The sequence below is a fragment of the Erinaceus europaeus genome, chromosome 15 (genome assembly GCF_950295315.1).
Source record: "Erinaceus europaeus chromosome 15, mEriEur2.1, whole genome shotgun sequence".
NCBI lineage: Eukaryota > Metazoa > Chordata > Mammalia > Eulipotyphla > Erinaceidae > Erinaceus > Erinaceus europaeus.
In genome coordinates, this window is record NC_080176.1 from 608613 (window position 1) to 625517 (window position 16905).

Below are 16905 nucleotides of genomic sequence, written 5' to 3' on the forward strand. Positions count from 1 at the left end.
GCACCTGCAGGGGCCAGGAAGAGTCCCTAACTGTCCCAACGGCTGCCTACCTCCACCTGCCCATGGCACCTGGCCCAGGGGAACGAGCAGGGCATCCGGGCCTCTCCGCGCCTGGATTATCTGTGCCTGGGGCCAGCTTGGCTTTGGCAGGGAGAACCCACGGGGCTGTTTAGAAGGCCAAGCTCTGGCGGCTGAGAAGCTTAGGGCTCAAAGGGGTGCCCCACCCCGAGAACTAGTGGGCACAGAGCTCAGGTGTCTCCAATGCCCAGCTCTGCCCGGGCACAGCACCCCAGACAGGAGGACCCGGGCCGGAGTGGGGGTGTCAGGCGGGTGCCCCGGGGTCTGGCGGTCCCCACCAGGCTCCTCCCGGGTCCGGGGCTGGCCACCGTGCGGGGCAGCAGTGTGGGGTGGCCGCGAGGCGGGGCCCAGAGCCTCTGCCCTGCCGGGGTCACCGCCCCCACCCCATCCGGACACGACACCCGGGAGCACCTGGCACTCCCCTCGCCCCTGCACGGTCACAGGGCCGCTGATGGCCCCAAATGGCCGGGCCCTCCCTGCCGCTGCTCGGCCCCTGGACCCCCCCTGGTTGCTGTCCCTCCCCTGCGCCCAGGACCCCCACTCTGTCCCCAGGCCCGCGCCCGGACCTCGCCAACGCCCGCAGCCCCTCCCGAGCCCCTCCCGAGCGCCGCAGCCCACCCTCCGACACCCCCGACATCTGACACCCCCGCCCCGCCCCCACTCCGTCCGCGCCTGCGCGCTGCGCCCCGCACCGCCCCGCAGCCCCAGACCCTGCGGCCGAGTCCCACGCCCGCCCCCCGCCCCCGTCCCTGCGCAGAGTACCCTCCTGCACCTGCGGGGAGCTCCCCTCCGCGCCTGCTTAGAGGCCCCCCGCACCTGCGCAGACCCCCCCACCTGCAGGGAGGCCCCCACCAGCGCAGACCCCCCATCTGCGCAGACCCCCCCACACCTGCGCAGACCCCCACACCTGCGCAGAGCCCCCCACCTGCAGAGAGGCCCCCACCTGCACAGACCCCCCACCTGCACAGACCCCCCACCTGCGCAGACCCCCCGCACCTGCGCAGACCCCCCACCTGCAGAGAGGCCCCCACCTGCGCAGACCCCCCGCACCTGCGCAGACCCCCCACCTGCAGAGAGGCCCCCACCTGCACAGACCACCCACCTGCGCAGACCCCCCACCTGCGCAGACCCCCCGCACCTGCAGAGGCCCCCACCTGCACAGACCCCCACACCTGCGCAGAGCCCCCCACCTGCAGAGAGGCCCCCACCTGCACAGACCCCCCACCTGCACAGACCACCCACCTGCGCAGACCCCCCAACTGCGCAGACCCCCCGCACCTGCGCAGACCCCCCCCACCTGCAGAGAGGCCCCCACCTGCACAGACCCCCCCACCTGCACAGACCCCCCACCTGCACAGACCCCCCCCACCTGCACAGACCCCCCCACCTGCGCAGAGCCCCCCACCTACGCAGAGCTCCCCCAGGAGACGTGAGTCGGAGGATGAAGCAGGTAGACTGGGGCTGGGGCCTGGGGCTGGGCGGGGGGGCGCGAGCAGGAGGAAGCCTGGGGTCCCGGCGGGGCTCAGAGGACGGGCCTGACCGCCCTGTCCCCAGGCCCTGGTGGACGACACGGAGGACGTGTCCCTGGACCTCGGCCACGAGGAGGAGCTGGCCTTCCGAGCGGAGATCAGGTGGGGCTGGGGGCGGCGCCCCCACAGCGGGGAGAGCAGGTGGGGCGGGGGCTGGGCAGGGGCCCTGAACCCACGGAATCGGCTGGGGGCCTGGGTCTGCACCCCCCAGAGCACACGGACCCGGTGTCCCCCCACCTCTTGCCCGCGCGACCCCTGAGCTGGAGGGGCACTGCCCGCAGTCCTGACCCTCCCTTTCCAGAAGACCTCCTTCCATTCCCTTCTCTCTCTCCTTCCCTTTCTTTCTCTCTTTTTGTCTTCCTTTCTCTCTCTCTTCCTTTCTTTCACCGGATCCCTGCTCTGCCCTGGCTGATGGTGATTGAACTTGGGACCAGGAGCCTCAAGCTGGAGAGTCTCTTTGCATAACCATTGTGCTGTCTACCCCCCCACCCCCGCCCTTTTTTCTTTTTTTTTTTTCTTTTAAAGAGAGAAAGAGAGAGCCGTCTCTGGGTAGGAACAAGCCAGCCCCTAGGCTGTGTGGTTTGGTCACCTGGACCCCCTCCACTCCACAGGGAGACACTTTGCCCAGGATGGGACCACAGGCCCCGTGTGACTGTGTGGCCAGCAGCTGTGGGACAGCCCAGCAGTGGCGGCACCCAGGACTTGCATGCGAGAGGTTCCAGGTTCGAGCCCGGCAGCTGAGCAGGGCTCTGATCAGGATAGATGAAAGCATATGGGTGCAGGGACAGGCCAGAGGCTGGAGGCCAGAGGAAGTGAGAGTGCTGAGAACTGGGGCAGGTTTTTTTTTCTATTTTATTAGATAGGATAGAAATTGAAAGGGAAGGGGAAATGGGGGAGGGGACAAGCCTGCAGCCCTGCTTCGCTGCAGGCGGGGAGTGGGGGCTTGAACCCCCAGTGTCCTCTCGCATGGTGACCTGTACTCAGCCAGGCCCATCACCGCGCGGCCTCAATGTTACTTAATAAGGACCTGGAAGGAGAATTGCTGGTGTGTATGGTGGTCCAGCTTGAAAGTTTTTGAGCGACTTCTGTACTGTTTTCTATAGTAGTTGCTCTGTTTTCTTTTTCTTTTCTCTTTTCTTCTTTTTTTCAGCCAGGACCCTGCTCAGCTCTGGCTGATGGTGGTGCGGTAGATTCAGCCTCACCCCCCCACACTCACACACACAGAGTCGCTCACAGAAAGACGCACTTTCCCGGGCCGGCTCTTTGTGACTCTGGAAGTCAGTTTGCTCAGTGGAGACCCTGCACCAGACCCTGCCCTTGGGGACTTCAGGGAGCAGGTCTACACTGCCCCGAGCCCCCTCACTCTTAAGACGTATTTTTTTAAAGGGTAGAAATGTGACATATAAGCAGGTCTCACCAAAAGCCAATTGTTTGATTTTAAGGAAGGTCCACGACTACCAAGGAAAGGAACCCACAGAATCAGGGAACTAGAGAAATTTCAGTTCTCTTTGATGAGGGCTCAGAATTACATGTTTTGAAGTGAACCCCTTCCCCTGAGTTCCCCATCTGCTTTTCTGCTTAACGTGGTTCGATTGCATAAGCTGCACTGACCGTGAACTCACCAGAGGGACATTTTCCTGCTCAGCTGATCAGCCGAGATCCAGCACCAGGGAGAGCCACTGGGGGGAGAGCCACTGGGGGGAGAGTCACTGGGGGAGAGTCACTGGGGGAGAGTCACTGGGGGGAGAGTCATGGGGGGAGAGCCACTGGGGGGAGAGCCACTGGGGGGAGAGTCACTGGGGGAGAGTCACTGGGGGGAGAGTCACTGGGGGGAGAGTCATGGGGGGAGAGCCACTGGGGGGAGAGTCACTGGGGGGAGAGCCTCGGGGGGAGAGCCACTGGGGGGAGAGCCATTGGGGGGAGAGTCACTGGGGGAGAGTCACTGGGGGGAGAGTCATGGGGGGAGAGCCACTGGGGGGAGAGTCATGGGGGGAGAGTCACTGGGGGAGAGTCACTGGGGGAGAGTCACTGGGGGGAGAGTCATGGGGGGAGAGCCACTGGGGGGAGAGCCACTGGGGGGAGAGTCACTGGGGGGAGAGTCACTGAGGGGAGAGTCACTGGGGGGAGAGTCACTGGGGGAGAGTCACTGGGGGGAGAGCCACTGGGGGGAGAGCCATTGGGGGGAGAGTCACTGGGGGGAGAGTCACTGGGGGGAGAGTCATGGGGGGAGAGCCACTGGGGGGAGAGCCACTGGGGGGAGAGCCTCGGGGGGAGAGCCACGGGGGGAGAGTCACTGGGGGAGAGTCACTGGGGGGAGAGCCACTGGGGGGAGAGTCACTGGGGGAGAGTCACTGGGGGAGAGTCACTGGGGGAGAGTCACTGGGGGGAGAGTCATGGGGGGAGAGTCATGGGGGGAGAGTCACTGGGGGGAGAGCCACTGGGGGGAGAGCCACTGGGGGAGAGTCACTGGGGGGAGAGTCACTGGGGGGAGAGTCACTGGGGGGAGAGTCATGGGGGGAGAGTCACTGGGGGGAGAGTCACGGGGGAGAGCCACTGGGGGGAGAGTCAGTGGGGGGAGAGTCATGGGGGGAGAGTCACTGGGGGGAGAGTCACTGGGGGAGAGTCACTGGGGGGAGAGTCATGGGGGGAGAGTCACTGGGGGGAGAGCCACTGGAGGAGAGCCACTGGGGAGAGAGCCACTGGGGGGAGAGTCATGGGGGGAGAGTCACTGGGGGAGAGCCACTGGGGGGAGAGCCACTGGAGGAGAGCCACTGGGGGGAGAGCCACGGGGGGAGAGCCACTGGGGGAGAGTCACTGGGGGAGAGTCACTGGGGGGAGAGTCACTGGGGGAGAGCCACTGGGGGGAGAGTCACTGGGGGAGAGCCACTGGGGGGAGAGCCACTGGGGGGAGAGCCACTGGGGGGAGAGCCACGGGGGGAGAGCCACGGGGGCGAGAGTCACTGGGGGAGAGTCACTGGGGGGAGAGTCACGGGGGGAGAGTCACTGGGGGAGAGTCACTGGGGGGAGAGTCACTGGGTGGAGAGCCACTGGAGGAGAGCCACTGGGGGGAGAGCCACGGGGGGAGAGCCACGGGGGGAGAGTCACTGGGGGGAGAGTCACTGGGGGAGAGTCACTGGGGGGAGAGTCACTGGGGGGAGAGCCACTGGAGGAGAGCCACTGGGGGGAGAGTCACTGGGGGGAGAGCCATTGGGGGGAGAGTCACTGGGGGGAGAGTCACTGGGGGGAGAGTCACTGGGGGAGAGTCACTGGGGGGAGAGCCACTGGGGGAGAGTCACTGGGGGGAGAGTCACTGGGGGAGAGCCACGGGGGGAGAGCCACTGGGACGTGCAGAGAGCAGCAGGCTGGCTCCTGGGTTCCGGGCCTGCGGCACTGGGGGAAGGAGGATGAGGGGCCTGGATCTGTGTCTCACGCCTCCGTGTGGGTCTGGACACAGTGTTTTTTTCCAGATGTATCTGTTTGCGGGGGGGTGGGGTGGGGATGGGGAACCAGAGCGGCTCTGGCAGACAGTCCCGGGATACGCTGGGGACCTCTGCTCTGCCCAGTGCTCTGTCCTGTCTTTGCGTCAAGGACAGTCCTGTGCCTTGGGGGGTGGGCAGAGCAGCGCTGGCCGCTAGGGGCCCCACCCGGCCCCCAGTAATAACAAGCAGAGATGGCTGGAGTCACTCCTCCTTGAGAGATGCTGGTTGTCATGTGCCCCCACCCCCCAGGTCCCATCCCCCGGACACTGTTCTAGGACAGGTGAAGGACAGACAGGCTGGTGCCTGCCCGCAGGGAGCTGACACAGTGACTGGGAGCCGACGGAGGTGAGGGCCCAGGCTGAGCCAGGTGGCTCTGTGCGCCAGCATAGGTCAGAGGCAGCCTGGTGTCGGCATCTAGACGGGGCCTGAGTGCTGGCGGGAGCACAGTCGGGTGGTGGCACGGTGAGTGCCAGGCGTAGAGGTGGGGCCTTGGGGGAGAGTAAACGGGGTGGGTGACACCTGTGGAGAGCTTGGGCTCCGGGCTGTGTGTGACAGGCAGCCTCCACTTCTTCATCTTTTAGAGACCAGTGTGCAACTGGGTGAGAGGTTGAGAGTCCCCCCCCCCCCACACACACACACAACGTGTGATGCTAGGACTGAGCTGGGTCCTCGTGCTCCTCCAGCCGCAAAACCATGCCCCGGTCCATAAAGCTTTATTGATTTAAAAATATTTACTTTGGACAGAGAAATTGAGAGGAAGGGAGAGAGAGTGATCTGGGAGGTGGCGCAGTGGATAAAGGGTTTGCCTCTCAAGCATGAGGTCCTGGCTTCCATCCCCCGCAGCACATGTGCCAGAGTGAGGTCTGGTTCTTTCTCCTCTTACCCTTCTCATTAATAAATAAAAAACAGGGAGTCGGGCGGTAGCGCAGCAGGTTAAGCGCACACGGCGGCAAAGCGCAAGGGCAGGCTTAAGGATCCTGGTTCGAGCCCCCGGTTCCCCACCTGCAGGGGAGTCGCTTCACAGGCGGTGAAGCAGGTCTGCAGGTGTCTGTCTTTCTCTCCCCCTCTCTGTCTTCCCCTCCCCTCTCCATTTCTCTCTGTTCTATCCAACAATGACGACATCAATAACAACAATAACTACAACAACAATGAAAAACAACACCGGCAACAAAAGGGAAAATAAATAAATATATTTTTTTAAATAAATAACAATTAACAAAGAGAGGGAGAGAGACCCCTGCAGCCCTGCGCCACCACTCCTGAAGCACCCCCTGCAGGTGGGGGCGGAGGGCTTGCACCTGGCTCCTTGTGCCCGGTAATGCACACGCTGAAACAGGTACCACCACCCTGCCCCAGGATTTTTTTTAACGTCCCTCGTGCTGTCTGCAGCAGACGCAGGCTCTCACCTTTTTCCTCAGCTGAGTAGTTCCCCGTCGTGTGCATTGCCCACAACCCCTTTCCTCTCCGCGCCCTCGCCATTCCTGGGCACGTGGGCTGCTTCTGCATCTCGGCTGTTGTAGACTATCGGTGGAATGCCGTACACGTGACGGTGGCGTGTTCGACGTGATGGTGGTTTTCCGTGTCTTTGCTGTTGTGCGTGAGCGCATCTTTTTTTTGGGTCTGTGTTTTTGCATTCTCAGGACAGACACCTGGGAGTAGGATTGCTGAGTCACATGGGTTCAGCATGCTTAGATTCATCTATGAGAGAGACAGAATAAAAGGTTGAGAGTGGGAGAACGAGCCCTGCTCAGCTGTGGCTTAAGGTGGTGGTGGGGACTGAACCTGGGACCTCTGGGGCCTCGGGCGTGCACGTTGGTGCTGTCACACTGGCCTATTTCCCTGGCCCCGGCAGAGGGAGTTTCAGTAGCTTGAGACACCCCTGGGCTGGACCAGTCCACCTCCCCACCATCAGAGCCCACTCTCACCGGCACTTTTCGTCTCTGATACATTTTTCCTTCATCGTCTCTGGGGCTCCATTGCTCCAGGCCAACTTTTCAGAGACAGAGGTGGTGAGGCTGGGCATCTGGGGGTTTCGCCTTGTGGTCACTGTGAATGGTGCTGCCCGGTGCTGCCCAGTGCTGTCACCCAAGGCCGTGAGTCCCGGCTTCACTTCTCTGAGTCTCTCTTGAAAACTCTGAGGTTTGGGGGGGGGGGCTGTGTCTGTGCCCAGGGGGGCTGTAGGTGTCCCGGGGAGACAGCCCCACTCACCCAGTCCCTAGGGGCTCGTTGCGTTTTTTTCAAAGCTCTCTATTGGGGGGTAACGGTTTACAGTCAACAGAAGAATGCAATAGCTGTACATGCAGAACATTTCTCAGTTTTCCACATAACAGCTCGACCCGCTCCAGGTCCTCCTCTGCCGTCATGATCCAGGACCTGAACTCTAACCGCCCCAACCCCAGAGTCCTTTACGTTGGTGCAAGACGCCAGACCCAAGTTCTGCTCTGATTTCTCCACTTCTGTCTGTGCGAGGGGTCACCCCATCTTCCTCCTTCTCTTTCTGGCTGATCTCACTTCACAGGATTCCTTCAAGCTGCGTCCGAGATGAGGTGAAGAAGGTGAAGTCACCATTTTTAACAGCTGAGTGGTATTCCTCCTTGCGTTTTGATGGCGAGCCTGGGGTGTTTCTTTAAAAAGAAAGGGGGGCAGCTGGTGATGCACCTGGTTAAGCACACACATTACCGTGCGCAAGGCCCACCTGCAGGGGGAAAGCTTCACAAGTGGTGAAGGGGCGCTGCAGGTGTCTCCCCCTTTCCATATCCCCCTCCTCTCAATTTCTGTCTCTGTCCAATAATAAATCTTTTTATTTTATTTTAATTTTTTTATATTTTATTTATTTATTCCCTTTTTGTTGCCCTTGTTTTATTGTTGTAGTTATTATTGTTGTCGTTGTTGGATAGGACAGAGAGAAATGGAGAGAGGAGGGGAAGACAGAGAGGAGGAGAGAAGGATAGACACCTGCAGACCTTCTTCACTGCCTGTGAAGCGACTCCCCTGCAGGTGGGGAGCCGGGGTTCGAACCGGGATCCTTATGCCGGTCCTTGTGCTTTGCACCACCTGCGCTTAACACGCTGCGCTACAGCCCGACTCCCCCAATAATAAATCTTAAACAAATCTACTTAGAAACAAAGAAAGGGCAGAAACAGGGAGAAGCATGGTGAGCAGAGGGAAGTCTGCCCTTCCTGCATTTCCCCAGGTTGGGCCTGTCTCGGCCTGCCCAGCCTCAGCCCCCAGCCTGCCCAGCTTTGACCCCTGACCTCTGCCCCTGACTTGGCCCCCAGCCTGCCCAGCTTTGACCCCCGGCCTCAGCCCCCGGCCTGCCCAGCCTCGGCCCCCGGCCTCTGCCCCTGGCTTGGTCCCCAGCCTCGGCCCCTGGCCTGCTCAGCTTTGACCCCCGGCCTCAGCCCCTGGCCTGCCCAGCCTCAGCCCCCGGCCTCTGCCCCTGGCCTTGGCCCCCCAGCCTCGGCCCCCAGCCTCGGCCCCCGGCCTGCCAACCCTCCTGGCCTTCACCCTCGGCCTGAGAGAAACATAAAGTACAGAGCTTCAGGGTGGGCTGGGGAGACTCTCCTGCCTGAGGCTCTGAGGCCCCGGGTTCCGTCCCAGCACCAGCATCAGCCAGAGAGTGACAGATGGGACACTAACACGTCCCCCACGTTACCTGATAAACAAAGGGCTCGAGGTGCTTCCTGGGTGCACCAGCACTGAGGGAGGCAGCCCTGGAGCTTGGTGGCAGATGCGGGCTCAGCAGTGCCACCTCTGTCCCCAAGGAGCCCCAGACAGCGGGGTCTGTGTGGCCCACGACCGCTGGCCTGACTCTTCCATCCCTGCGGAAATGTTTGCTGTGGCGCTGAGGCAGGGACCCCACAGGGCTGGGTGGGGAGGCTGAGGCCACATCTGCCGGGAGCCCTAGGCAGGGCAGGGAGGCTGCTGTCCGGGGCCTCCCAGATGCTGTGAGTGGGGAAGCCCGGGCTGAGGCTGGGCGTGGGGGGCGAAACCAGGAGGCCTGGGCGCACGGCCCATCCCCAAGCTGAAGCAGGTCACCTGGACACGCTGCCCACCCCGCCCTGCAGCCCGTGTGGCCGTCCTCCCTCCCCGGCCCTGTGGTGACTAGCGACCGGCATCTGTGCTGCGTGTGCCAGCAGCACCAAAGGCCCGACCCCTGCCAAGCCCTGCCCGGCAGAGCGGCAAGACCCTGTGACACCCTGTCCCCCAGCAGTGTCCCCGAGCCCCCAGCACACTGGCCGAGGCAGCGTCAGGGCCAGAATGGCTGGGTCCAGTCCTGGGTCTGTCATAGCCGCGTGGCCACAACTCAGCCTGAGCCCACATGTGTGCACGGCACGAAGGCGTCCTGGCCCCGAGCACACAGCTGGCGCTCGGGATGTTGGGGGACAGTGAGCCCCTTGGGCAGGGTGTCCTCCTGGTGTGGCCTTGCCCCTGCCTCCCGGGACAGCAGGAGCTGAGCTCTGAGCCCAGAATGAGGACAGGACACAGCAGCAGTCCTCACCGTGTGGGTGCTGGGCGTGTGCACTGGGGGCCCTGTGCCGTGGGAGCTCTCCAAGGAGAAGCCCAGCTTCAGAGTCCCTGGGGCAGCGGGGCAGCCTGCTCACCCACGAGAGGACTGGGTGGGCCTGCGGTGTGGCGCCCTTTTCAGAGCTGCCGCTTGACCCGGCCTGGCGGAGCCGCTGTCATCCCCCCGCCCCAGCACTGCCCACGGCCAGCTAGCCCCATCAGCCACCTGGAACTTTCCAGTAACTGGAATTTTTCTGCTTTTTAGTTCAGGAAGCCACAGCCAGAAAAGAAGTGGGTGAGCAGGGGATTTATTCGAAGGCTTCAGCTTCCAGGTCTCTGCCCTAGAGGGGAACGTGCTGCGAGCCTGTGTGTCTGCGTGTGCCGCCGCCCGGCCCCCAGCGAGACACTGTCCCCAGCCTTCCTCCTGCTCGGGCCCACGCTGGGGCCAGTCATCTCAGGGATCTTCAGGGAAAGGTGCCGGGGGGTGGGGGGTGGGGGTGGGCAGAACCGTCTGCAGTGGCGGCTCTACCCGGAGCCTCTCCGTTGCTGAGGGACTCTCTTCACGGTGAGGGGAGAACGGCATGAAGACAGAAGGACTCAGTCAGGCTTCAGGTGAAATGGAAGCACTGCCGGCAGCCACTGTGCGCAAGGAACCTGGTTCAAGTCCCCAGGTTCCTCCGCCAGGGAGGAAGCTTTACAAGCTGTGAGGCCAGGCTGCAGGTGTCTCCCTGTCTCTCTCCTTCTCTATCCCCCTCCCCTCTCAATTTCTCCATCTAAAACGAGGAAGAAAAATGGAAAAGGGAAATCCACCGTTTCTGGCCACCAGAAACGGTGGATTCCTCATGCCGGCATTAAGCCCAAGTGATAGCCCTGGTGGCAAAAAATAAAAAATAAAAATAAAAAAAAAAGGAAGCAAGAACATGGCCTAAGTGACTCCCAAGCGTCTAGCCTTCTGGAATGCCCCAGGTCTACAGTTCAGTGTAGTTGCGGCAGACTTTTTTTTTTTTGCCCCCAGGGCTATTGCTGGGCTCAGTGCCTGAATCCACTGCTCTGGAGGCCATTTCCCCCCTTTTGTTGCCCTTGTAGCCTTGTTGTGGTTTTTGTTGTTGATGTCATTCGTTGTTGGATAGGACAGAAATGGAGAGAGGAGGGGAAGACAGAGAGGGGGAGAGAAAGACAGACACCTGCAGACCTGCTTCACCGCCTGTGAAGCGACTCCCCTGCAGGTGGGGAGCCAGGGGCTCGAACCGGGATCCTTACGCCGATCCTTGCGCTTTGCACCACGTGTGCTTAACCCGCTGCACTACCCCCAGTTGCGTCTGGTTTTATCTGCAGAGACAGTTTTGGCTGTTTCAGGAGAGAGACAGAGAGGCACTCACACGAGAGGGAGAGGGCGGAACATCACTGGTGTGTGTGGCTCCAGGACCTCGGGGGAGTCCTGCACTCTCCCAGCTGAGCCCTTTCCCTCGATGTGAGGCTGTGTCCAGTGTCGGGCCTTCCCATCAGGCCGTGTCAGGAAGCTCAATGAGCAGTGGGTGGGTGGGGCGCCTGCTCCTTTGGGCGTCACAGCAGACGGAGCCTTGGCCTCCCCGGGGTGCCTCCCACCCCAGCCTGGCTCCGCCTCGCCCCCTCAGGACGACTGGCCCCCGCCATCCCCCATCCCGGGCTGCTGTCGACATGGCCTGAAGTACTTAGCAATACTCTACCCACTGCCTCTTGCACGTATGGGGACGGGGAGGGGCTCACCCGGTAGAGTGCACGCCTGACCAGGCTTGAGTCCCCGGGTTCCAGCCCTGGCGCCACATGGTGGGTGTGCAGTGGTGTCTCTCCTGGCTGTGCCCCCTTCCATCTGGCTGTACGCTAAACCGACCTCCCGTGGAAGAAGCATTCTTACCCTGTGGAGTCACATCTGGTGGTGCTGGGCCAGCGTGGGGGGGCATGCAGGGCTCTGTGAAGAGTGTTACTCCAGGGGCCTGGCCGCACCTGGCCCAGTGTACACAGTACTGTGTGCAGGGACCCGGGTTCAAGCCCCGCCCCACCCCCCACCTGCAGGGAGCAGCTTTAGGAGTGAAGCAGGGCTGCGGGGATCTCTTGCTTCCTCAGCTCCTACGTGCTGTCAAGAGGAAGGAAGGAATGGGGGCCGGGTGGCAGCCACATGGCGCAAAGCACAAGGACCAGTGCAAGGATCCCGGTTCGAGCCTCCGGCTCCCCACCAACAGGGGAGTCGCTTCACGAGCTGTGAAGCAGGTCTGCAGGTGTCTGCCTTTCTCTCTCCCCTCCTCTCTCCATTTCTCTCTGTCCTGTCCAACAACAGCAGCAGCAGTGACAACAATAATAATAACCACAACAAGGGCAACAAAATGAGAACAATGTCCTTCAGGAGCAGTGGATTCGTAGTGCAGGCACTGAGCCCCAGCCATAACCCCGGAGGCAAAAAAAAAAAAAAAAAAAAGGACTAGAAAAAAGGTCACCTGGAGCCTCTGCAGCACTGAGCCCCAGCAGTAACTCTGATAGCAACTAAACACACGAGACTCACCTGGCTGAGCACAGGTCTTGCTGTGTGTGAAGCCCCGGGTTCGAGAACTGGCACCGTTCTCGTGGGGTGCCATGGGTGGTGGGTGGCACTGTGCTGTCTCGCATTCTGCGTCTCAAGGTCAGTAGAAACTGTAGGTGGGGGCGTGACGCTCAGTGGAGCACACCTGCTGCTGCTTTTAAACAGATGAAGGTGGGGTTCCGGGAAGTGACGTGTGCCCAGGTGCCAGCCACGGGCCTGTATCACCCACTGGCCACCTCCCTGCCCGCTCTGCCCCGCTGAGCCGGTGGGCCCTCGGACTGTGCTGGGCTCCAGAGAAGCTCGGGCCATGCAGGGCTAGGGGCCACCCTCGCACCCTCACGTCTGAGGGCTCAGAGGACGAGAGCCAGCTCACATCGGGACCACTGTGGTTCTCAGCACCACCTCAGCCAGTGGGGAAAGTCCTGGGTTCCTGGCGGGCAAGTCAGAGGGGGCAGGGCTCCCCGGGCCCAGCTGAGGCGCCCACCTGTCTCCAGGCACCCCGTGGCCGCCTTCTTCCACCTGTTTTTCCGGGTGGCTGCCATCGTCACCTACGTGTGCTGCGACTGGTTCAGCAAGAGCTCCGTGGGCTGCTTCGTCACCGTGCTGCTGCTGCTGTCCTTCGACTTCTGGTCTGTGAAGGTAGGCCCGGCCGGGGGCGCCTCTGGGGGGCAGGCTCCCCGCGGGTGGGAAGGGCGCACCGAGCGCACCGAGCGGGCCTCCAAGTCCCCAGCCCGCCCTGAGAAAGGGTGCAGACACGTGAGGGGGGTGGCGCCATGTGGCCTCGGAGTCTGCCTGGGCAGAACTCTCAGCTGGTGTCGTGTGACATTGTGGCCAGGTGCAGTAGGGCTCTGGGTGACGCACCTGCTTCCGTGCCACGTGTACACACAGAGACGGACGGACACTCACATACGCTTAGTTAGAAGCTAAATACCCGGCCAGGCTGGCACTGCCTGTGGACCACAGTTCCCAGGTGTGGGGCCCAGACTCCCACCCCTGGGCCCATCTGCATGGGGGAGCGGGGGAGGGGGGAGGCTTCAGAGCGGTGAGCTGGCTGCAGGTACCCCTCCCTCCCTGCCACCAGTTATCGCTGGCCTTGGTGCCTGCAGGGTGAAGCCACCTCTCCCAGCAGCTTCTTTTTTGTTTTATCTTTTTAAAAAAAATATATTTATTTCCTTTTGTTGCCCTTGTTTTATTGTTGTAGTTATTGATGTCGTTGTTGTTGGATAGGACAGAGAGAAACGGAGAGAGGAGGGGAAGACAGAGAGGGGGAGAGAAAGACAGACACCTGCAGACCTGCTTCACCGCCTGGGAAGCGACTCCCCTGCAGGTGGGGAGCCGGGGGCTCGAACCGGGATCCTCAAGCCGGTCCTTGTGCTTTGTGCCACGTGCGCTTAACCCGCTGTGCTACTGCCCGACTCCCTATTTTTATTATCTTTATTGGATAGAGACAGCCAGAAATCAAGAAGGAAGGGGAGATAGAGAGAGGAGACGCCTGAAGCCCTGCTCCACCACTTGTGCAGTGTCCCCTGGAGACCGAGTGGAGAGCGAGGGCTTGAACCTAGGTCCTTGCACAGGCAATCTGAGTGTTCGGTCAGGTGCACCACTGCCTGGCCCTGTCTCCTTCCACCACCCTTCTCCATCTTGATCTGTGTCTACCCCAAAAATAAAGTGTACACACACACACACACACACACAGACACACACAGGAAAAGACGCCACTGCCCAGCCCCCCTTTCCTGCTGGGGGAGGGACCCTTCACGGCAAGCTGGGCCTTCCTTGTGGCACGGCGGGGCTCTCCTGTCCCTCAGAACGTGACCGGACGGCTCATGGTGGGTCTTCGCTGGTGGAATCAGATAGATGAAGATGGAAGAAGCCACTGGATTTTTGAAGCCAGAAAGGTGGTAGCTGGGGAGGTCTCAACCAGGGAGACATGACGGGCGGTGAGGGGGTGCTCTGCGCCCGGGGTGAGGGTCCTCTTGGGCTGGCCGCGTGGGGGGAGGGACGGTGCTCCCCCTTCCCTCCCCACTGGCTTCTGGAACGGCCTCTCCCGGGACAGGCCTCTCCCCGCCGTGGGGCGGCCACGGAGGCGGAGGCCCGGATCTTCTGGCTCGGCCTGGTCATCTGTCCCCTCATCTGGACGGTGTTCCTGTTCAGCGCCCTCTTCTCCCTCAAGCTCAAGTGGCTGGTAAGGCCTGGCGCCTGCAGAGCGGGGCCCTGGCTCCTGTCCGTGTGTGACAGCGGCTGGGGACGGGGTACAGGGTCCTCACAGCCGCCCGTGAGCCAGGGAGGGGTGGTGCCCGCAGCCAGGCCTGGGGTCAGGCCCTGGTGTGACTCCCGTCCGGCTCAGCTCCTGTAAGAGATGCCCTGTGGGCTCGTGGCTCCACAGCTGGTGTCCAAGGTCTGTCTGCTGTCACGTGTGGCACTCAGAGCCCTGCTCAGCTCTGCCCAACGATGGGGCTGGGGGCCGGACCTGGACACTCGGGCAGGAGAGTCTGTTGCAGAGCCACTGTCCTGTCTCCCCAGCCTGTGCCAGTACTGTTTGCACAGGGCTGAACACTAGTTCACTGAGCCATGGCCGAACACTGGGCTGCTTCCGCCTTTGGCTTGTATGAATAATGTTTAGAACAGGCTTTCCTTAGTATTATTGCCACCGGTGTTGTCGCTGAGGCTCTGTGACTACATGACAAATCCTTTTTGATAGAGACAAAGAGAAATTGAGAGGGGAGGGAGAGATAGACACCTTTGGCCCTGCTTCACTGTGAACAACATCAACAATAACCACAACAAGTGCAACAAAAGGAGGGGAAAAAATAGCCTCCAGGAGCAGTGGATTCATGGTGCAGGCTCTGAGCCCAGCAATAACCCTGGAGGCAAATAAAAAAAGATGTTTCAGTGATTTATTCCCTTTTGTTGCCCTTGTTTTGTTGCAGTGATTGTTATTGATGTCATTGTTGTTGGATAGGACAGAGAGAAATGGAGAGAGGAGGGGAAGACAGAGAGGGGGAGAGAAAGACAGACACCTGCAGACCTGCTTCACCGCCTGTGAGGCGACTCCCCTGCAGGTGGGGAGCCCGGGGCTCGAACTGGGATTCTTACACTGGTCCTTGCGCTTTGCGCCGCCTGCGCTTAGCCCGCTGCGCTACTGCCTGCCTCCCTCTTTTTTGTTTCTTGAAAGAGCTCTCCCTGGGTAGTAACAAGCCAGGCTGTGAGGACCCAGTTCACTCCACAGGGAGACACGTTGTCTGGGACAGGCTGCCTTTCTGGGCAACCCCTCACCCCGAGCCGGCTGTGTGATGATGCACCCACGCTCAGGGTGGGCGTGGCAGGTGGTGGCAGGTGCACGCCCACGGGCCCTGTTCTCTGCCCACAGGCACTGGTGCTGGCTGGGCTGTGCCTGCAGGCCGCCAACCTCTGTGGCTACGTCCTGTGCAAGCTGGGCAGCGACGGTGACGTGGGCAGGGTGGCTGCCAGCTTCCTGTCCCCAACAGTCTTCCAGACGGTGAGAGGGGCTGGGGGGCCTTGAGGGTGTCCCCACCCAGCCAGGCTGCAGGCAGAGCACCCCAGGGTGGGGGTTCCAAGTTGCTGTGCAGCCAGAGCCCGTCCGCCTCCAGAGGCCTCTCATCTCAGTGGCCTTGACCGGAGGGCTACTTGGTCATTCAGAGAAAGTGTGAGAGACAGCACAGTCCTGGAGCTTTCTCCAGTGCCCTCCGGCCTCTCCGAGGTACTGGGCCAGGACCCTGCCCGGCTCTGTCCCCCTCCTCTTCCTAATGGGTCTGCGAGTCGGACCTGAAGGGCCTCATCTAAGTGGGGTCAAACATGACTGCTACTCCTCACCCTGAGGTAGGATCTGAGGTGGTTTTAAATGTACAGTCAGCCTGGGAGGGCTTGTGGATGAAGCCATGGACTGTCCGTCCGCATCCTGAGTCTGACTCCTGGTGTGACGTGCTAGACAATGCTCCAGTTCTCTTATTAATGAGTGGCTGAAACTCAGAGACAAAAAGGGGAGCCAGTGCCTGCAGATCACAGCACTTACTGTGAGGACAGCAGGCCCTGCTGACCAGCTTCCCCTCGCAGGCCTCCCCGCGTGACTTCCAGAAGCCCGGGCTCCAGTGGTTGGCTGCAGATCCACAGGCATTAGGTGAGAGGGGCCTGGGTGGCACTGGGTGGGGCTGTGAGGGCCCCCGGGCAAGGCCGTGCCCCTGGGGCTGGACCCTGCTTTGGACCTTACTCCGGGCCCTGTGGCTTCACCGGCCCTGAGGCTGGGCCTGCTTACGCTGGACACTCTGCCCTCAAGCAGGCAGGTGGGGGAAGAGGGGACCAGCCCCCACCCCGCCCAGTCCACTCCTCCTCCCCAGGGCTGGGCTCAGCTGTGCAGCGAAACAGCATCCCAGGCACCGGGCTGGTTTGCAGTTCAGTGCCTCCTTTCTGTCCTCTCTGAGAAGAGAGAAGCAAGGGCGAGGCGGCCACTGGCCCAGCAGAGCCTGCACCTGCCTGTGTGAGGCGGGGTGCCATGTGGGGTGGCGGTGTACTGAGGCATCTGTCAGAGGGTCCGGCTCTGGCTGGGGGCTGGAGCCCGTGAGCTCAGGGACTCCACACACAGCTGGGACGGTCAGTCAGGTCACGGGTGCGGACCGTGGGGCGGCCCGCCTGCGGGGAGTGCACGGCTGTGGGCCGTCCTGGTGCGCCCAGTGCTCCGTGTGCCCTCACCTTGGCCAGGCCCCGCGGCCAGCACCTCCTCAGTCGAGTGGGCGTCTGCCTG

The 16905-nt window shown here is 61.7% G+C and overlaps 1 protein-coding gene across 1 annotated transcript; it reads left to right on the forward strand.

The window, feature by feature from the left end:
- The first annotated feature begins 1481 nt into the window (after positions 1 to 1481).
- Positions 1482 to 15927, forward strand: TVP23A (trans-golgi network vesicle protein 23 homolog A). Its single transcript, XM_016192248.2, has 6 exons — positions 1482 to 1528; positions 1633 to 1709; positions 12641 to 12785; positions 13955 to 14044; positions 14203 to 14331; positions 15517 to 15927. Exons 1-6 carry the CDS (start codon positions 1520 to 1522, stop codon positions 15667 to 15669), a joined length of 603 nt encoding a protein of 200 aa, XP_016047734.2. The 5' UTR covers positions 1482 to 1519; the 3' UTR covers positions 15670 to 15927.
- The last annotated feature ends 978 nt before the right edge of the window (positions 15928 to 16905 follow it).